The sequence below is a fragment of the Musa acuminata genome, chromosome BXJ3-2 (genome assembly GCF_036884655.1).
Source record: "Musa acuminata AAA Group cultivar baxijiao chromosome BXJ3-2, Cavendish_Baxijiao_AAA, whole genome shotgun sequence".
Lineage (NCBI taxonomy): Eukaryota > Viridiplantae > Streptophyta > Magnoliopsida > Zingiberales > Musaceae > Musa > Musa acuminata.
This window is the reverse complement of record NC_088350.1, coordinates 32,517,613-32,531,690: the sequence shown is the minus strand read 5'-3', so window position 1 is coordinate 32,531,690 and position 14,078 is coordinate 32,517,613. Positions and strand designations below refer to the sequence as shown.

Here is a 14,078-nt window from a genome sequence, read left to right as displayed (position 1 = left end):
AAAACCCACCTGCAGCCCCCAACTGTCACGGACTTAGCTGGTTTTGCCTAAATCGTGCGGCACCCTTGCGTGTTCGTCCGCAAAGGTCAGCCTCCCCGAAGTCTCCCATGTCCCTTAGGACCCACGAAAGAGAGAGAACGAGTTAGAGGAAACGCCTCAATCGGGATCCACAAGCAAACATCTCCGAAAAACACTTCATAGACAATGCAAATTACAAACAGACTTTACAAGCTCTGAATAGTTGCACAACAAAGGGTAAAATGGTCCATTATAGACCGAAAATCTCTCACACGTGTCCACATAACACAACCTTTATATTACAAGCTTAAAGAGGCCACCAACCCAACTAAAATGAGACTATTAAGCCTTTGGCCGGCCCTCTACATGCTGTACAAGGCATGAACATGCCAAAAGACACGGACATACATAAGCATTACATCAAACATCTTGTTTAGAAGTTTGTCCGTGACATTCTCCCCCACTTATTCCTTCGACGTCCTCGTTGAAGCCTTTGTCGCCATTGCAACTCCTCGCCTTTGCTGAGTCTTCAATCTTCTACTCCAGCTACAATGCGCCTCTTGGCTCCTAGCTGCTCTCCGCTGCTATTTTTGAGTAGTCGAACCTTTGATCCGCCATGCTGCTTCAACTCACCAATGACTCTGACTCTGGTGTGGGGTTGGCTGAGTTGTGTTGATCCTTGTTGATTCCTGCGGATCCCCCAGATGAAGGAAAAGACCATCCTTATTGTGCCAGTCTCTCAAATTCCTCATGCTGCTTGAACTGGGTGGATGCTTGTTGGAGCTTTAACGAGCATCGTCTCGCAAACTTCTAAAGTTTTTGGTCCTTTCTCCACAAAATTTGCTCATTGACTCTTCTTTCACTTAGTTGTCACATCCAAGTAGGTTCGCATCACTTCCGCTTTCGATTGCCATTTCGTTGGGAAATGAAGTAGACAATCTACTCTCAGTAGCACTGATCACCGTTGGTGAGGATTTGACAACTATTGTCTTCCATTATCTTCGAAGGGTCTTTGAACTTGTGCAGAGCTCCTCTGCTAGATAGATAAGAGAATTGGGGTACTCGATTTCGCCCATTCTCTTAAGAGTTGAGAAGGCAAAGGTTACTTGACTTCGTCCGCCTCCTCGAGGTTGTACTCCATGCATCGAGCTGGTTACTGGCCTTCGTCTGCTCTTTGCTCACACTTCTGAAGCACTTGAAGTGTTTGCACTCCTTGCGTTGAGTTAGCTACTGTGATTCACCTTCTCAATGCCATTAAACTTCTGGAATACAGGAAGTTTTCACCCCAACTTGGAGTAGTTCTCTCATAGGTTTGGTCGCTTCTGGGATTGTACCGTCTTCTCCATCAACCCTGCCGCCTACTCCACTGAGTAGCAAAGGTACAGCACCGCGTACTGCCTGCTTCGTTCCTTGGTTATGCACTCTTACATGACCCGAAGTCCTTCACTTTCGGCTATCTTGATGAGAAGCACATTGACACCGGTCTTACGAAGTTCCTCGGCCTCTGCCCTTCAGCCTTGTCTAAGTACTTAGAGATTGCCTCTGCATGCTCCACCTCCTCGGCCCCTTTCACGACCAAGCGCTCTCCCTCCATGAGAGCAAGGGATCAATGACTTTCACGGAAGTCCCGCCTCTGCGGTACCATGGCGCTGCCATGCCCATGGCACTACTATCCGTCGTCTCGCATCTGTATCCCTTTTCTTTATGATCAATAGATATGCCTCTGTGGCCCTCCTCCGAGTTCACCTCTATTCTAACTGATGCTTGATTTTGGGTAGCTAAGTCCCTCTGGACTCGTCGTTGCTTCCTCGCCCCTTTCGACCCTCTGCTTCAACACCTCTGTGTTCTCCAAGCAGTCCGTTTGGTCGATGGAAAGACAGACTGCAACTCCCATGCATGGCCTCTGCTATCACGTTGTAGAGTTTGCACCGATTCTGTTCTCCTTAGCTTCCTTGGTAACAACGTTCGCTTACTCGGCCTTGTCCTCTGACTTGCCGGGCTCCCTTAAGCGAATATGAGCTCTGGAGCAGTCCAACTCTCCAACTGCTTTGATCATACCTCTGCATGATCAAGTCCCTCCCATGGAACTCACTGATACTTGCATTCGAACTTTTCCCTTGGTGGAACACAGCCCCCATATGCTGATGACCAAGGTTTTCATCCGATGCAAAATTCGATGCACGCACGGAAGACCCGCCTCTGCGGTACCATGGCCTTCACTCCTTGAATCCATAGCCCTTCTTGGCGTCGTGTTGTTCACCGAAGTGGAGCTTCCAGTAGCTCCCGATCATACCTCTATATGATCTAGTCCCTCACGGGCTTCAATCGTGTGTATCACATTGCCACGAACTGTTCCACCACGATCCGCTGCACCATGTCGCCTCCTGGTGACATCTCCATTGCATTCTGATCCTTGTGGAATAAACTCGAATTGTGAACCCTCCATGTGTGGCCTCTGCCAATACATCGTAGGGTCTCCATTGCACACCTAGATAAAGCACCGCTCTAGGACAGTCCGTCGCCTAGTAGCTCCCGAAGTCCACCGACTTCACTATAATTTGTACACCATTGTCTGGATACTGGGCCTCTGCCCCTACCAGCACAATCTCCGCTGCGCACTGCTTCCTTCATGGCAACTTGAATGGCGACACTGTGGCATATTCTTCAAGAGTACCCGCCTCTCCGTCCTCTTGCCCCGTGCTAAGGCCTTTTGAACCCAACTTCGCCTCCGTAAATTGAGTCGCCTTAGTTCCTCCATCAAATGTTCCTCCGAGATAAGGTGCATGTGCCCAGAAGCTCCCTTCATCTTTGTCTGGATCCTGGGCCTCTGCCCCTACCAGCACAATCTCCGCTGCGCACTGCTTCCTTCATGGCAATTTGAATGGTGACACTGTGACATATTCTTCAAGAGTACCCGCCTCTCCGTCCTCTTGCCCCGTGCTAAGGCCTTCTGAACCCAACTTCGCCTCCGTAAATTGAGTCGCCTTAGTTCCTCCATCAAATGTTCCTTCGAGATAAGGTGCATGTGCCCAGAAGCTCCCTTCATCTTTGGCACCATGCAAGATGAGTCCTCTCTGATAGAATGAATGACCCATGGAACAACATGATCCTACTCTTGCCTCTGCAAGAGTTCATGTCCTTGACCTCTGTCTAAGGAAAGCACTGTGCCTCTGCTCCATGTTCCAACTTCTATGATGGCTCCCTTCATGCGGCTTGGGTACTTCACCAAGTTACACCCAAGTTGCTCCGCTCCTCGTTTTTGCATTGAGTCGATGGTGGCCCTCGCGCCTACCATTCCACGGGTCAGCCCTCCCTTAAGTCCGATCTCCATATCGACTCCAAGTGTGCCTTCATTTGAGTTGCTTTGGGTCGCTCCCCCACTTGATCTCGCAATGCATCCACCAATGCATTCTCCCGAGCGAGATCATGCGACGACTCCTCGCCGCTTGCTCGGTCCATTGAGCTTCGTGGAGTTGTTGTTTGTTGAGGTACTCCTCCTCAGCATGTGCGGTCCGTCGCACGTGATTCTCCCTCTGGAGAGCCGGGACTTATCTCTCCTGGATAACTGTCCCATTGGAGCAACATCTCTTTTCGTTTCGGAGACCACCATCCCCTTGGACTACTCTGATCTGCTGACCAAACTGTGCATTGTTCTGCCACCTGCAAACGCACTTACTAGATTGCGACTCCACGTTAATATAGCCCCTGCTGTACCACTCAAGGCCTAGCAACATGCTGAACTCATTGCGCACTTCAGCCTCCTACGGACGTATCCTTCACATGCCGAAGAGAAAGTTTCAATGCTCCATGGCGCCGAGTTTCGGTCGCCTTGGGATGGCCGCGAACATTCCATCGTCCGCATACAAGCCCACGTATGAGTACTGAATTCTTCGAGTTAGTAATTCCTCGCACATCTGTGAGCTTTACACAACTCTTTCGGCCGCTGAGTAACTCATTCCACCTTGCATGGTCTCATCCTTTCTCAAGCGCCTCGCTTGCCTTGAGCACCATCAAGTATAGTTGTCAACGTTGAGCCGCAACTCAAACTCAGCCATCCCAACCTTTGTGCGCTCCAAATTCTTCCAAGCTTGCCTGTTCTCGTGGTGCCTCTTGCGCGAAGGGTTGGCCATTCCTCTGAATGCCAATGTCAGATGCCCACTCCTCCGAGCGACTCCTTTTCCCTACATCTCCATGCTCGTTTTCCCCTAAACGGTCGCGCGTGTGCTGACTGCCCTCAACACAACCCCGCTAGGTCCCCCACGTTTGCATGCTAAGTGTTTCTATGAGTGCTTGTCCCGCTCTGATACCATCTGTCATGGACTTAGCTTGTTTTGCCTAAGTCGTGCGGCACCCTTGTGTGTCTGTCCGCAAAGGTCAGCCTCCCCGAAGTCTCCCATGTCTCTTAGGACCCACGAAAGAGAGAGAACGAGTTAAAGGAAACACCTCAATCGGGATCCACAAGCAAACATCTCCGAAAAACACTTCATAGACAATACAAATTACAAACAGACTTTACAAGCTCTGAATAGTTGCACAACAAAGGGTAAAATGGTCCATTATAGACCAAAAATCTCTCACATGTGTCCACATGACACAACCTTTATATTACAAGCCTAAAGAGGCCACCAACCCAACTAAAATAGGATTATTAAGCCTTCGGCCACCCCTCTACATGCTGTACAAAGCATGAACATGCCAAAAGACACGGACATACATAAGCATTACATCAAACATCTTGTTTAGAAGTTTGTCCGTGATACAACGGTACTATCATTTCCCGCCATCGACATTATCTACCATCATCAAATAAAATATTAAAATTATTTTTTATTTTTTATTTATGTTTCAGTTGATAAATATTTTATCTAAATGTTTTATTTTTATAACCATAGAAATACTAACATTCTAACCGGAGAGAGAGAGAGAGAGAGTCGTAAGTAAGGTTGGAGAACAATGCATCAAATCAAACACATAAACCACGATGACTTGGGCTAATATTTCGGCCCTCGTCATTGTTAGCCATACCAAGTTGCAAGAAAGAACGATTGTTGTAAATAAAATAAATGAATATGAATTAATCAATGTTCACAAGTCGGTCTCTCTTCCGGGTCAAACTACCCTTTATCTACCACAGGTCAAAAAGGCTTGGGCTTTACCTCCATCATTCCCTTCTGCTAATGCCCACTAATTAGGAAGTCGTTCATCACGTATCACAACCCCAATGGCACCGACGGCACGCATGCATAAATAAAGACCAATTGTACCATGTTTTCCTGGATGAAAAGCCCTAGTGAACCTAAATACCCATGTGTTGCCCTGCACATAGCATCCTTCTAACTCTGAAGAAATGCATCCAACTTATTGGATTTGATCTGCTGCGGAGGCCGGAAATCTTCTAGCTGTAGATTGGAGCTACCCAGAATGTCATTCAAAACGGAGTCCCCTCCTTTTGACTTTACGGTCTCGAGGATGCTACCAAGAACCTCTGCTGCAAGTCCAACCTCTCTCGCACGGCCTGGTTCCTCGCCTCCTTCAAGTATCAGTCTCCCTAAATCTCTCAAAGGCACCACTTTTTCCATAACAATTATGGCAAATAGACGACCAAGAAACTCTGCTGCTCTTGGGGCGTCATTTACAGCGTCCTCCAACAAAGAAACAACGGATTCAAACCTGACAACAACCAAGTGGTGATCAGTGAAAATGTTATCGATAATAAGACGATGTACCTAAGTTGGTTTCTCTAGACCATTCGTACCCTTGGAGTAGCTGTGCTCGACTAAGCAAGCAATCTCTGGAATTGCAGAGGTTGATTATAAGCTTCGCCAGAAGATCCCTTTCCATGTCTTTTCTCTCAAAGGAGTCGCTGACCCATAATGATATCATGGTAGGATAAAAACTTGGAGCATTTAATTCCTTGATGCACAATACAACCTCGTTCTCATCCTTGGCGCTGAAGAAAAAGGTAGGTTTTACATTATTTCCAGTCAAAGACCAAAGAACTTCTGATATAAAAAATAACAGCAACAGTATCTAATGCAATAAAGCAATGACTATGTAGATTAATGGCAGATGAAAGCTAGATGAGAGAAGAGAAAAATGACATGTGAAAAACTTTAATCCAAAGTTGCTCCTTGGTCATCTGAGCTAAATTGGTAGTTCTTACTACCAAGCAACTAAACTCACAAATTGAGATATAAGAGCATCCTTGTCTTGTTTTGACTTTGTTTATTAGAAGAGCAAGAATTGAGAGAACTCTATGCACGAAGCTTTCACCAATACGGGGTTTAAAGAGGGTCGATGTACACAGCATAACCATTACATATAGGGATATTGTTTTTAATTACTCAAACCGTAGTCACCAGATTGTAAAGGAACAACCATATTGTTGTAAGTTTGAATAATAGTCCTCCTCAAACTGGAAAGAAATAGGTAAAAGGTAATATTTCTCTTAAAGGATGTTCAAAATTTTCATTGATCTTCAGTTTGAAAGACAATCCAACCCTTCAACCATTTCATGTTAATACTGAGATGAACAAAGCACAAAGAGGTTAGAGATTCATACAGTGAAAAGATTAATACATGTTCACAACAATAAGCTAAACTATAAATAATAAGATAAACCAAAAGACTAATATGAAAAATATCATCAATAAGGCCGAAGATAATTTGTGTACTCCCATCATGCAAACCCAAACGACAGGAAAGCCTAGTCAATATGAAAAACAGAGACTAGTCCCAATTATCACAACCAAAACTTGCACAGTATACAAAACACATGATAGGGAACAATACCTGTAGTACTCTTTAATTGCTGAAATTGATTTTTCTTGCAGAACTTCTGGAAATGTTCCTGTTTCAGAAACTGCAGTTAGGGTGCTACCTAAAGTGTCATTAGTTCGCCCAGCAGGTAGGGCAGATGTGGCAGATCTCTCAAAAGCAGGACCTAAAACCTTAAAGTCTCTGCTGCTGTAGTTATTACCATGATCTTGATGACTTAGTTGATTGTATGTTGCTCCAGAAATCCTATCAGCCATACCATTAGTACCATTGGGACCCGGTGTCATTCTATGAAGATCCCCAACAACCGGAGAACTTTCAGCAGCTGATACATTAGATGTTGATGAATGTCCTCTGATAGACATTCCCCTGGCCAGGCCACCCTGAGGACCAAGAGTAATAGAATCATCATTAGTACCCCTATGTGGAAGGGGAAGTGACATAGTCCTCGATTCAGACTGATGTCTCTCCTCCAACCGCACATCTTGAGCTCCATGGCCACGAACATGAGATGGCAATCCACGGGGCCCACCAACCTGATGGGAACTTGAAGAGGTCGATGAAGATGACCCACGGTGGCTATAATCAACTGCATGACTACGTCTCGGAATATTATTGATGACAGGGCCACGAGCCAATCTACTTGATTGAGCTTGCCTTTCTTGAGCAGCATCCCTGTGAACCTCCTCAATCTTCTTTGGCCCCTCAACTTTCCTTCTTTGCTGCCATTTGTTTTTCCTAAGATCAATTGCATCTTTCAACATAAATCTAACACGTAATGACAGCTTCTGATTTGTTGATAACTTAGTTATCATGTCAAAATATGCATCCATATGTTCCTTTGCCTTTGCATGGTCTATCATCTCGCCAATTGTACTCATCAATTTGCACAGTGCTTCAACATCCTCTTCATCAGGATTCTGACAATTTCCCAGCAACTTCTTGATGCACTCATGCATAATTCTCTCAGTTAACATCTTCTTTTTGTATAATTCCCCGATCAACCGAATATTACCTAACATGCGCCTACGGGCCTGGAGCCTTTTCTCTTCCCTCTCCTCTTCAGACTGTTTGACGTCACCTTCCTCTTCGACCTGGTTTGCTTCAGCTTGTTCTCTCTCCCCTCTTTCAAATTCCTCTTGACATTTGTTCAGGAGCAGTCTTTTGAAAGTTATTTTTTCATTGTTTTCACTGAAATCCGGTAGTGCACCAGCAAGATGAAGACAGAAATTAGCATACATTTCACAAAAGGTTGGCTCCGTCAAGGCTTTGTCAAAGATCTGCGAGATGACACCAGTAAGAGTGACAGCATTGTCGATGTTAACTTCCTTAACCTGGTCAAAGAGCTTGTCAAAATTTTGAGGAGTCAATTTGTTAAGGATGCCTTTTAGTTGTCTTTGTTTTGCCTCTTCCTTATCAGAAACTTTGTGAATTTCATACTTCTTCTCGGCTTTGTGCATTGCATGTAAGGGTATTTGAGGAGAGGCTATTAAGCCTCTTGCCTGCTGCCACCTGTCTGCACCAGCATTACCATGTGGCATGCTTCCTTGAGATTGCACTAGTCCTGATGGAATCCCTCCTCCAAACTGATTGGGCGTTTTCCCACGATGATTTCTCAAAACACCATGACTGGCACCTTGCCCAGGACGAAGACTTACATTTGCAGCTACACGCCCAGAGACAGGGCCAGTGCCAAAAGAGACAGGTGAGCTGGTCCATTTTTCATCATCCAAAGTGCCACCTGTACGACGGTCTATCCGAGAAGCACCCGATGACCGATCTATGATCCTCCCAGGACTTGAGGATGGTGATTTTCCAACTGAAATGCTCATCAACACGTCTGCTATATCGGAAGCAATCTCAAAACCCACAGGAATCTCAGTAAATTGCTGAGAGAGGGTCATTAGAAAATCCCTTGAGTATTTCTTTCGATTAGTAGCTTCAAAACCATTATCATCACATTGCTTCCTTGCTCCCACAGCTAGATGCCCATGCACTGATGTTTTCAGTTTTGGTGATGATATGTCAGCAGCAACTTCCCAGTCATCCAATTCAGCTTTATTCTGTCCATCTTCCTTACTTCGAGAATTTAGATGTGCAACCTTTGTGTCGGCCGTTGAACCATCTATACTTTCTGACCTACTGAAATCTTCATGCTTTTCCTCTGGGCACTTGTACGCATTATAAAGGTCAGAACTCCCTGCAGCATCTGCTTTAGAAAGCATTTCCTTTCTCTTCTTCTTTTTTCCAGCAGTAACCTTAGGTTTCAAGGTCTCCAGTAAAGGCTTCTCCTTCTGCCCCAAGCTTGTTGCAGATGCCAATTTATCATCAGGTAAATCCAAAGCTTTCGATTCTGGCTTCTGTACCACCTCAGAAAGAGATGTATCATGGACAGCGGCTGTCTCCAAAAGTGCCACACCAGAATCAGTTAAACCAACATCCTCGCTGTATTTCATTTCACATTTGGTTGAAGAAGTATCAAGTTTATCATTCACATCACTGGCAGATGAAAGATTCTTATCAAATGCAGTTTCAGAATCATTTAAGTGCAAAGATGTATCTATAGGCCTTTTTAGTTTATCTAGCGTCATACTTTCCTGCACTTCACGACCGACATCATCATTGGAGCCACTAAGAAGTTTGATGTCCACTTCGTCATACTTGCTAGATTTCACTTCCCAACTTTTTCCTATTCCATCATTTTGTTTTAACATCATAACTTCATCTGTGATCTCAAAAGACTTTGCTAAGGCAGAAGATGGACATGCTTTAGAAATAGTGAAATCTTTTGATGGATCATTTGATGCTTCAGATTTCCCAAGTTCCTCTCTCCTATAATCCAAAATCGTGTTAACCACACTCAAGTTGGCACCCAAACTTTCAGAGTCAGTTCCATCCACCATAAGGCCCAAAGAAGTTGTAGCCTCAGCACGGACATAATCCTTGATAGAAACATCATCAGATGCTGCACCAAATGAGCCAACATAACCAAGTGCAGAATCGTGATGTGCTTCCCTCTCAGATATTGATCCAAATGAGTCAGATGCAGTAGGCATTATCTTACCTTCAACTGGTTCTGATGCTACTACTTCGGGAGAAATACTGTCTTCAGCTTGAGGAGAAGTCCTTATTGGACTAGGCAGATCAAATGCTGAATGAGTCTGAATATTCTCAGTTTTAGTGGATACTTCCTGAGTTCCCACAGAGCTAACCTTAGTAGCTTTTGAGGGAGACAGTCTTGCTCCTTCAGGAGAAGCTGCATCTAGCTGCAAGATTTCAGATATCTGCATGTCAATTAAGAAGCCAAGAGAAAGGAAGAAAACTAAGCTCACATACCTGATGCTGCTGTTGGCAGTTTCTAACATCCTTTTTACTTGGCTTCCTTTGGTTATCTTTCAAAGAATCAGATATTCGGGCAGGTTCTCTTTTCCTGCAATCATTTCCAGTGAGCACTAATCCAGAATCACCAGCTGCTGTTTCAGAAGCTGATGAAGCTTCAGATAGTGATATCAGTGTTGAGAGAAGAGGAACAGCAGCAGTAGAACTTGAATCTGTGACAGGCAGCTGAACATTATTTAAGGATCCTGAACTTGATTTAGGCTGCTGTGAAGGTCCATCTGGACTGTATTCTGTGTGTCTTTGATTAGGAACAGTATCATCCGCAGAAATCTTTGCTGATTCAGGTGCTTCTGCCATGCTAGAAGGCATGCTAATTACTACAGGAGGCCTCGACAAAGACAGCCCAACTTTCTCACCTTGTAAACTAACAGGTGGCTTCATGGTTACCTGGCCTGTAGTGGGCAAGGAGGAGGAAACTGGAAACACCTCAAACTTAGTCCCTCCAGAAATACTATGCCGAGGTAATGAAAATGCAGGTTTGCCACCAGGAACACTGTTCACCATAGAAGAGCTCGTGAAGGTCAAGTGTTGCCCAGATTGACTAACTGGATAATTATATCTGGGAGCCTGTGAGCTTGTAGGCATCTGCCCCCTTACCGGAGGAACAGTATTGGGGAAAATAAGTTGAGACTGGCTATAAGTAGTCTGCTGTATAGGGGAGTAGTAATTCATCTGATGAGAGGGAGTGTATGTTGGAATAGATTGAGACTGAGGAATTACACTAGAAAGTGGCCTCTGCACGGTGGCCGCACCTTCCTTAACAGAATCTTTTTTTCTTTCAAACCTCAATTCTTCATGAGTCTCTGGATGTGTTATCTTCACTGCAGTCCTATGTGGGCCACCGAATTTACCAGACTGCTGTTGGGGGAATTGTGGAGCAATGGGAGTTCCCAAGTTACCTAACTGTGGGGAAAATTGATGACCAATTGGAGGGGCAAACCGTAAACTTTGCCCCTGGTGCATCACTGCCTGTTGTTGCACAAGATGAGGTCGGATATTAGGAACATAATTCTGCTGTACAACTCGGGTGTTATTCCCCACAGGTAACGTCATTGGCATTTGCAGTGAATTGGCTGCAAGACTTGGTGATTGCATCTGTGGGTTGGGTCCAATAAATTGAGGAGGAAGTTGTGCTTGCTGAGGTCGAAATGGCATGGGCATAGGCACAGACATTCGAGGAATGGGACGAACAGATGATTTTGGTTGTGGTACAACTGGAGCAGAAGGGATTGGGGCATGAACATTCCTCTTTACCTCAGGTAAAGAATGGGACTCCCCACTGCTAGATTGATGAGCACCACTGACATCCTTTCTGTTCTGTTGCTGCTGCTGCTGCTGCTGTTTTGGGGCAGGAGGTGTAGGCAACGCAGGGACAGCCCTGAATGACTCAGTGCAAGCCTGAAAAGTTAAAGGAATTAAAACATCGGTAAGATAATCAAACTCAACACGACTAAGTGTCTCTAATGAAGCTAAAGTGTAATAAATGCAAGTCAACTGTCAATTAGATGGGGAAAAAAGATATGGCAATGAAGTGCATTAAGGGGAGACTGATCCAGTTACACTCAGCTACATGCTAGATAATTTTATGAACAAAAATGATCAAACTGGAAAAATATATGCAGCAGTGTCAAAATATTCACAAACCTGTTCATGTTTCTGCTCATCCAGATTTGGCGGGGATGAGCTGGTCCTAGCAGGAATCTTCAATAATCCATGGGCAATGATCAAGTATGAGTGAGGAAATCACAAGCAACACAAGAATACAACTTGAGGTAGCCAAAAATCATGTTACCTGCAATCCGTTCATCATGCCAGGATTTATTGAGCCAAACTGAAGAGTAAAAGCGCTGGATGTTTCCCCTGAAGAGAGCATCACGAAATGAGAATAGCATAAAGAAGCCAGCCTTTCTGAAGTTCCTATACGGAACAAACTTAGAGGAAAATAAACACACAATTAATCAAAAGGAACAATGCTGAACCTTTAGATGGTACCGATGGTGCAGCAGAATTTGAAGCTCCAGCAGCAGATTGAGAAGATGGTGCCTTAGGAATGGCTCGGGATGCATTTGTAGGGGTTGGCATATCGACTGGCTTTGCCCTCCCTGAGGCTTGTGCATCTGAAAATCCTATCAGAAGCCAACATCAAATTCACTCTATAATTCCAGTAAAGACAAGGTAAAATATTTATCAGTAAATCATCACTATTACACACGAACCCTAAAAGCTAACTCGAACAGTTTCCAGATCCCGGATGCTACTGCTAGGCCTAGGAATAAATCTTTAGAAACAATAAACTTGAGTTTAAATTGAACAGAATACCATCAGAGGGCGCCGATGAGGGGTCAGCACCATTCTGAACAGCCCGATGGGCGGTGGCAGTGGGAACCACTCGCTTCAGAACTCGCACTCACAGGATTTACCCTAGATTGACTGTCTTGCCCATTACTAGATTTTTTGAAACTACAAAGACCGACATCAAAAGGAATCCCTCACAAACCCTAATCCTTTTTTTTTTAATTACTCGACCCAAAACAATAGAAAACACGATTCCGTCGGGGAACAGACGGTATCAATCACAAAGACGGATAAAATCAGGCACCTTCGGCTCGTGGACAATTATGGGGAGATTAACGAGGGAGGAACAACAGGAAGAGGAGCGGCGGAACCGCCGCCCGTGTCTACGAATCCCCTTTGCTGGCCCGAGCTACCCGATGGACGAGTTTTCTAAGTTGGCCATCGGTCCTCTCAGCCCTAGATTGATTTACGGAGATAAATCCCGACCGCACTTCTTCCTCCAAATCTAAACAAGAACCGCGGCCGGAACAAAAGACGAGATGTCAAAAACCCAACGAATAAAAGACGAGCGATCGATCTAAAAGAACATTCAAATCGCACAGGTTCCGCCCTTCCTACGAACTGCGCGAGCATTCCGATCAAGAAAGGAGAAACAACTAACCCCACTTCCTCCGGAGCGAAGAAAAAACCTGAACAGAGGTGATTGGGGGGATAGTGCAAGGGATCCAATCGCCAACCTGAGAGCTTGGGAGCGAAAATGCCGTGCGATTCAGGGGAGATTAGGGCTTCGAGGGACGCGAACGAAGCGGGAATCGGCAACAGCACAGCACACGACAGAGGAGTTTTTCAAAGGTGGGATTCTTGTAGTGAGGGATCGCAATCCTGTTACTTATATATACCCGCCGTGGGTGGCGTCTGCGCTATGACGTCTCCAACGGAGTTAGGGGTGACGCTTTAGGCTGTTGGGCCTCAAAGCCCGGCCCAATGGACCATAGTATGTTTCCTAAACGAATAGGTTTTCCTACAATGATACACAATACATCCTCTAAACGGAAGAATGATGCATGCCATGTATGGATCGTTTCACCGATCCGCTGCTGCTTTCCGAGTGACAAATGGAAGAAAGGGGGAACCAAGTAGTTCGATGAGGCTGAGAGCCAATTAAATCTCCACAGCATTTATTATCTAGCGGTGCCGTCGTAGGGTATGTTTCTACTCCTAGTCTTATCCACTCATATCCAGCCAAAAGTTCTGCATGATTCTTCTAATAATAATAATAATAATAATAATAATAATAATAATAAACTGAAGGCATCCATCCAAGTCTACTGGAACTGAGACAAATCATGTAGTTTTCTAACTGTGATCGGATTTGGTATTGACGAGGCATGAGTCAGACGACCACGAGAAAGTTCTACTTGTGAGAGTATACTAGGATGGCATTGACTGGGAATGAGTGGGCCTAATTGTTTGTCTTCTGGTGAAAGGTCACATCCAACATGGAAGCAAAAAGGGGTAAGCGTGATACATATTTTTTTTATGCATTTCTAATATGGTTTTCTAGAATTAGAAAAAGACATATAAGATGT

General features: G+C 44.9%; 1 protein-coding gene across 7 annotated transcripts; it reads right to left on the bottom strand.

The window, feature by feature from the left end:
• Nucleotides 1–5,231: 5,231 nt before the first annotated feature.
• LOC135632014 (eukaryotic translation initiation factor 4G-like) lies at nt 5,232–13,354 on the bottom strand. 7 transcript variants are annotated; one of them, XM_065140279.1, is made up of 9 exons: nt 13,227–13,344; nt 12,174–12,320; nt 11,987–12,054; nt 11,839–11,895; nt 10,132–11,592; nt 6,998–10,061; nt 6,811–6,868; nt 5,774–5,968; nt 5,232–5,688 (listed from the first exon to the last, which is right to left on the bottom strand). In XM_065140279.1, the coding sequence occupies exons 2-9, from the start codon at nt 12,274–12,276 to the stop codon at nt 5,352–5,354; spliced, it is 5,343 nt and encodes a 1,780-aa protein (XP_064996351.1). In that variant the 5' UTR covers nt 12,277–12,320; nt 13,227–13,344; the 3' UTR covers nt 5,232–5,351. The 7 variants fall into 7 exon arrangements, with proteins under 7 accessions (XP_064996351.1, XP_064996350.1, XP_064996346.1 ...); XM_065140278.1 differs by having other exon boundaries at nt 6,811–9,760; nt 9,860–10,061; XM_065140274.1 differs by having other exon boundaries at nt 6,811–10,061; nt 12,174–12,311; nt 13,227–13,354.
• Between the last annotated feature and the right edge of the window lie 724 nt (nt 13,355–14,078).

What these genes read in the sequence shown, in the direction of transcription:
- LOC135632014 (XM_065140274.1), bottom strand. Translation starts at nt 12,276, where the DNA reads ATGCCAACCCCTACAAATGCATCCCGAGCCATTCCTAAGGCACCATCT. An exon ending in ACTGCCAACAGCAGCATCAG is followed by an intron (nt 10,062 to 10,131) that starts GTATGTGAGCTT and finishes GAAATCTTGCAG; the next exon opens with CTAGATGCAGCTTCTCCTGA. An exon ending in GCAATTAAAGAGTACTACAG is followed by an intron (nt 5,969 to 6,810) that starts GTATTGTTCCCT and finishes CTTTTTCTTCAG; the next exon opens with CGCCAAGGATGAGAACGAGG.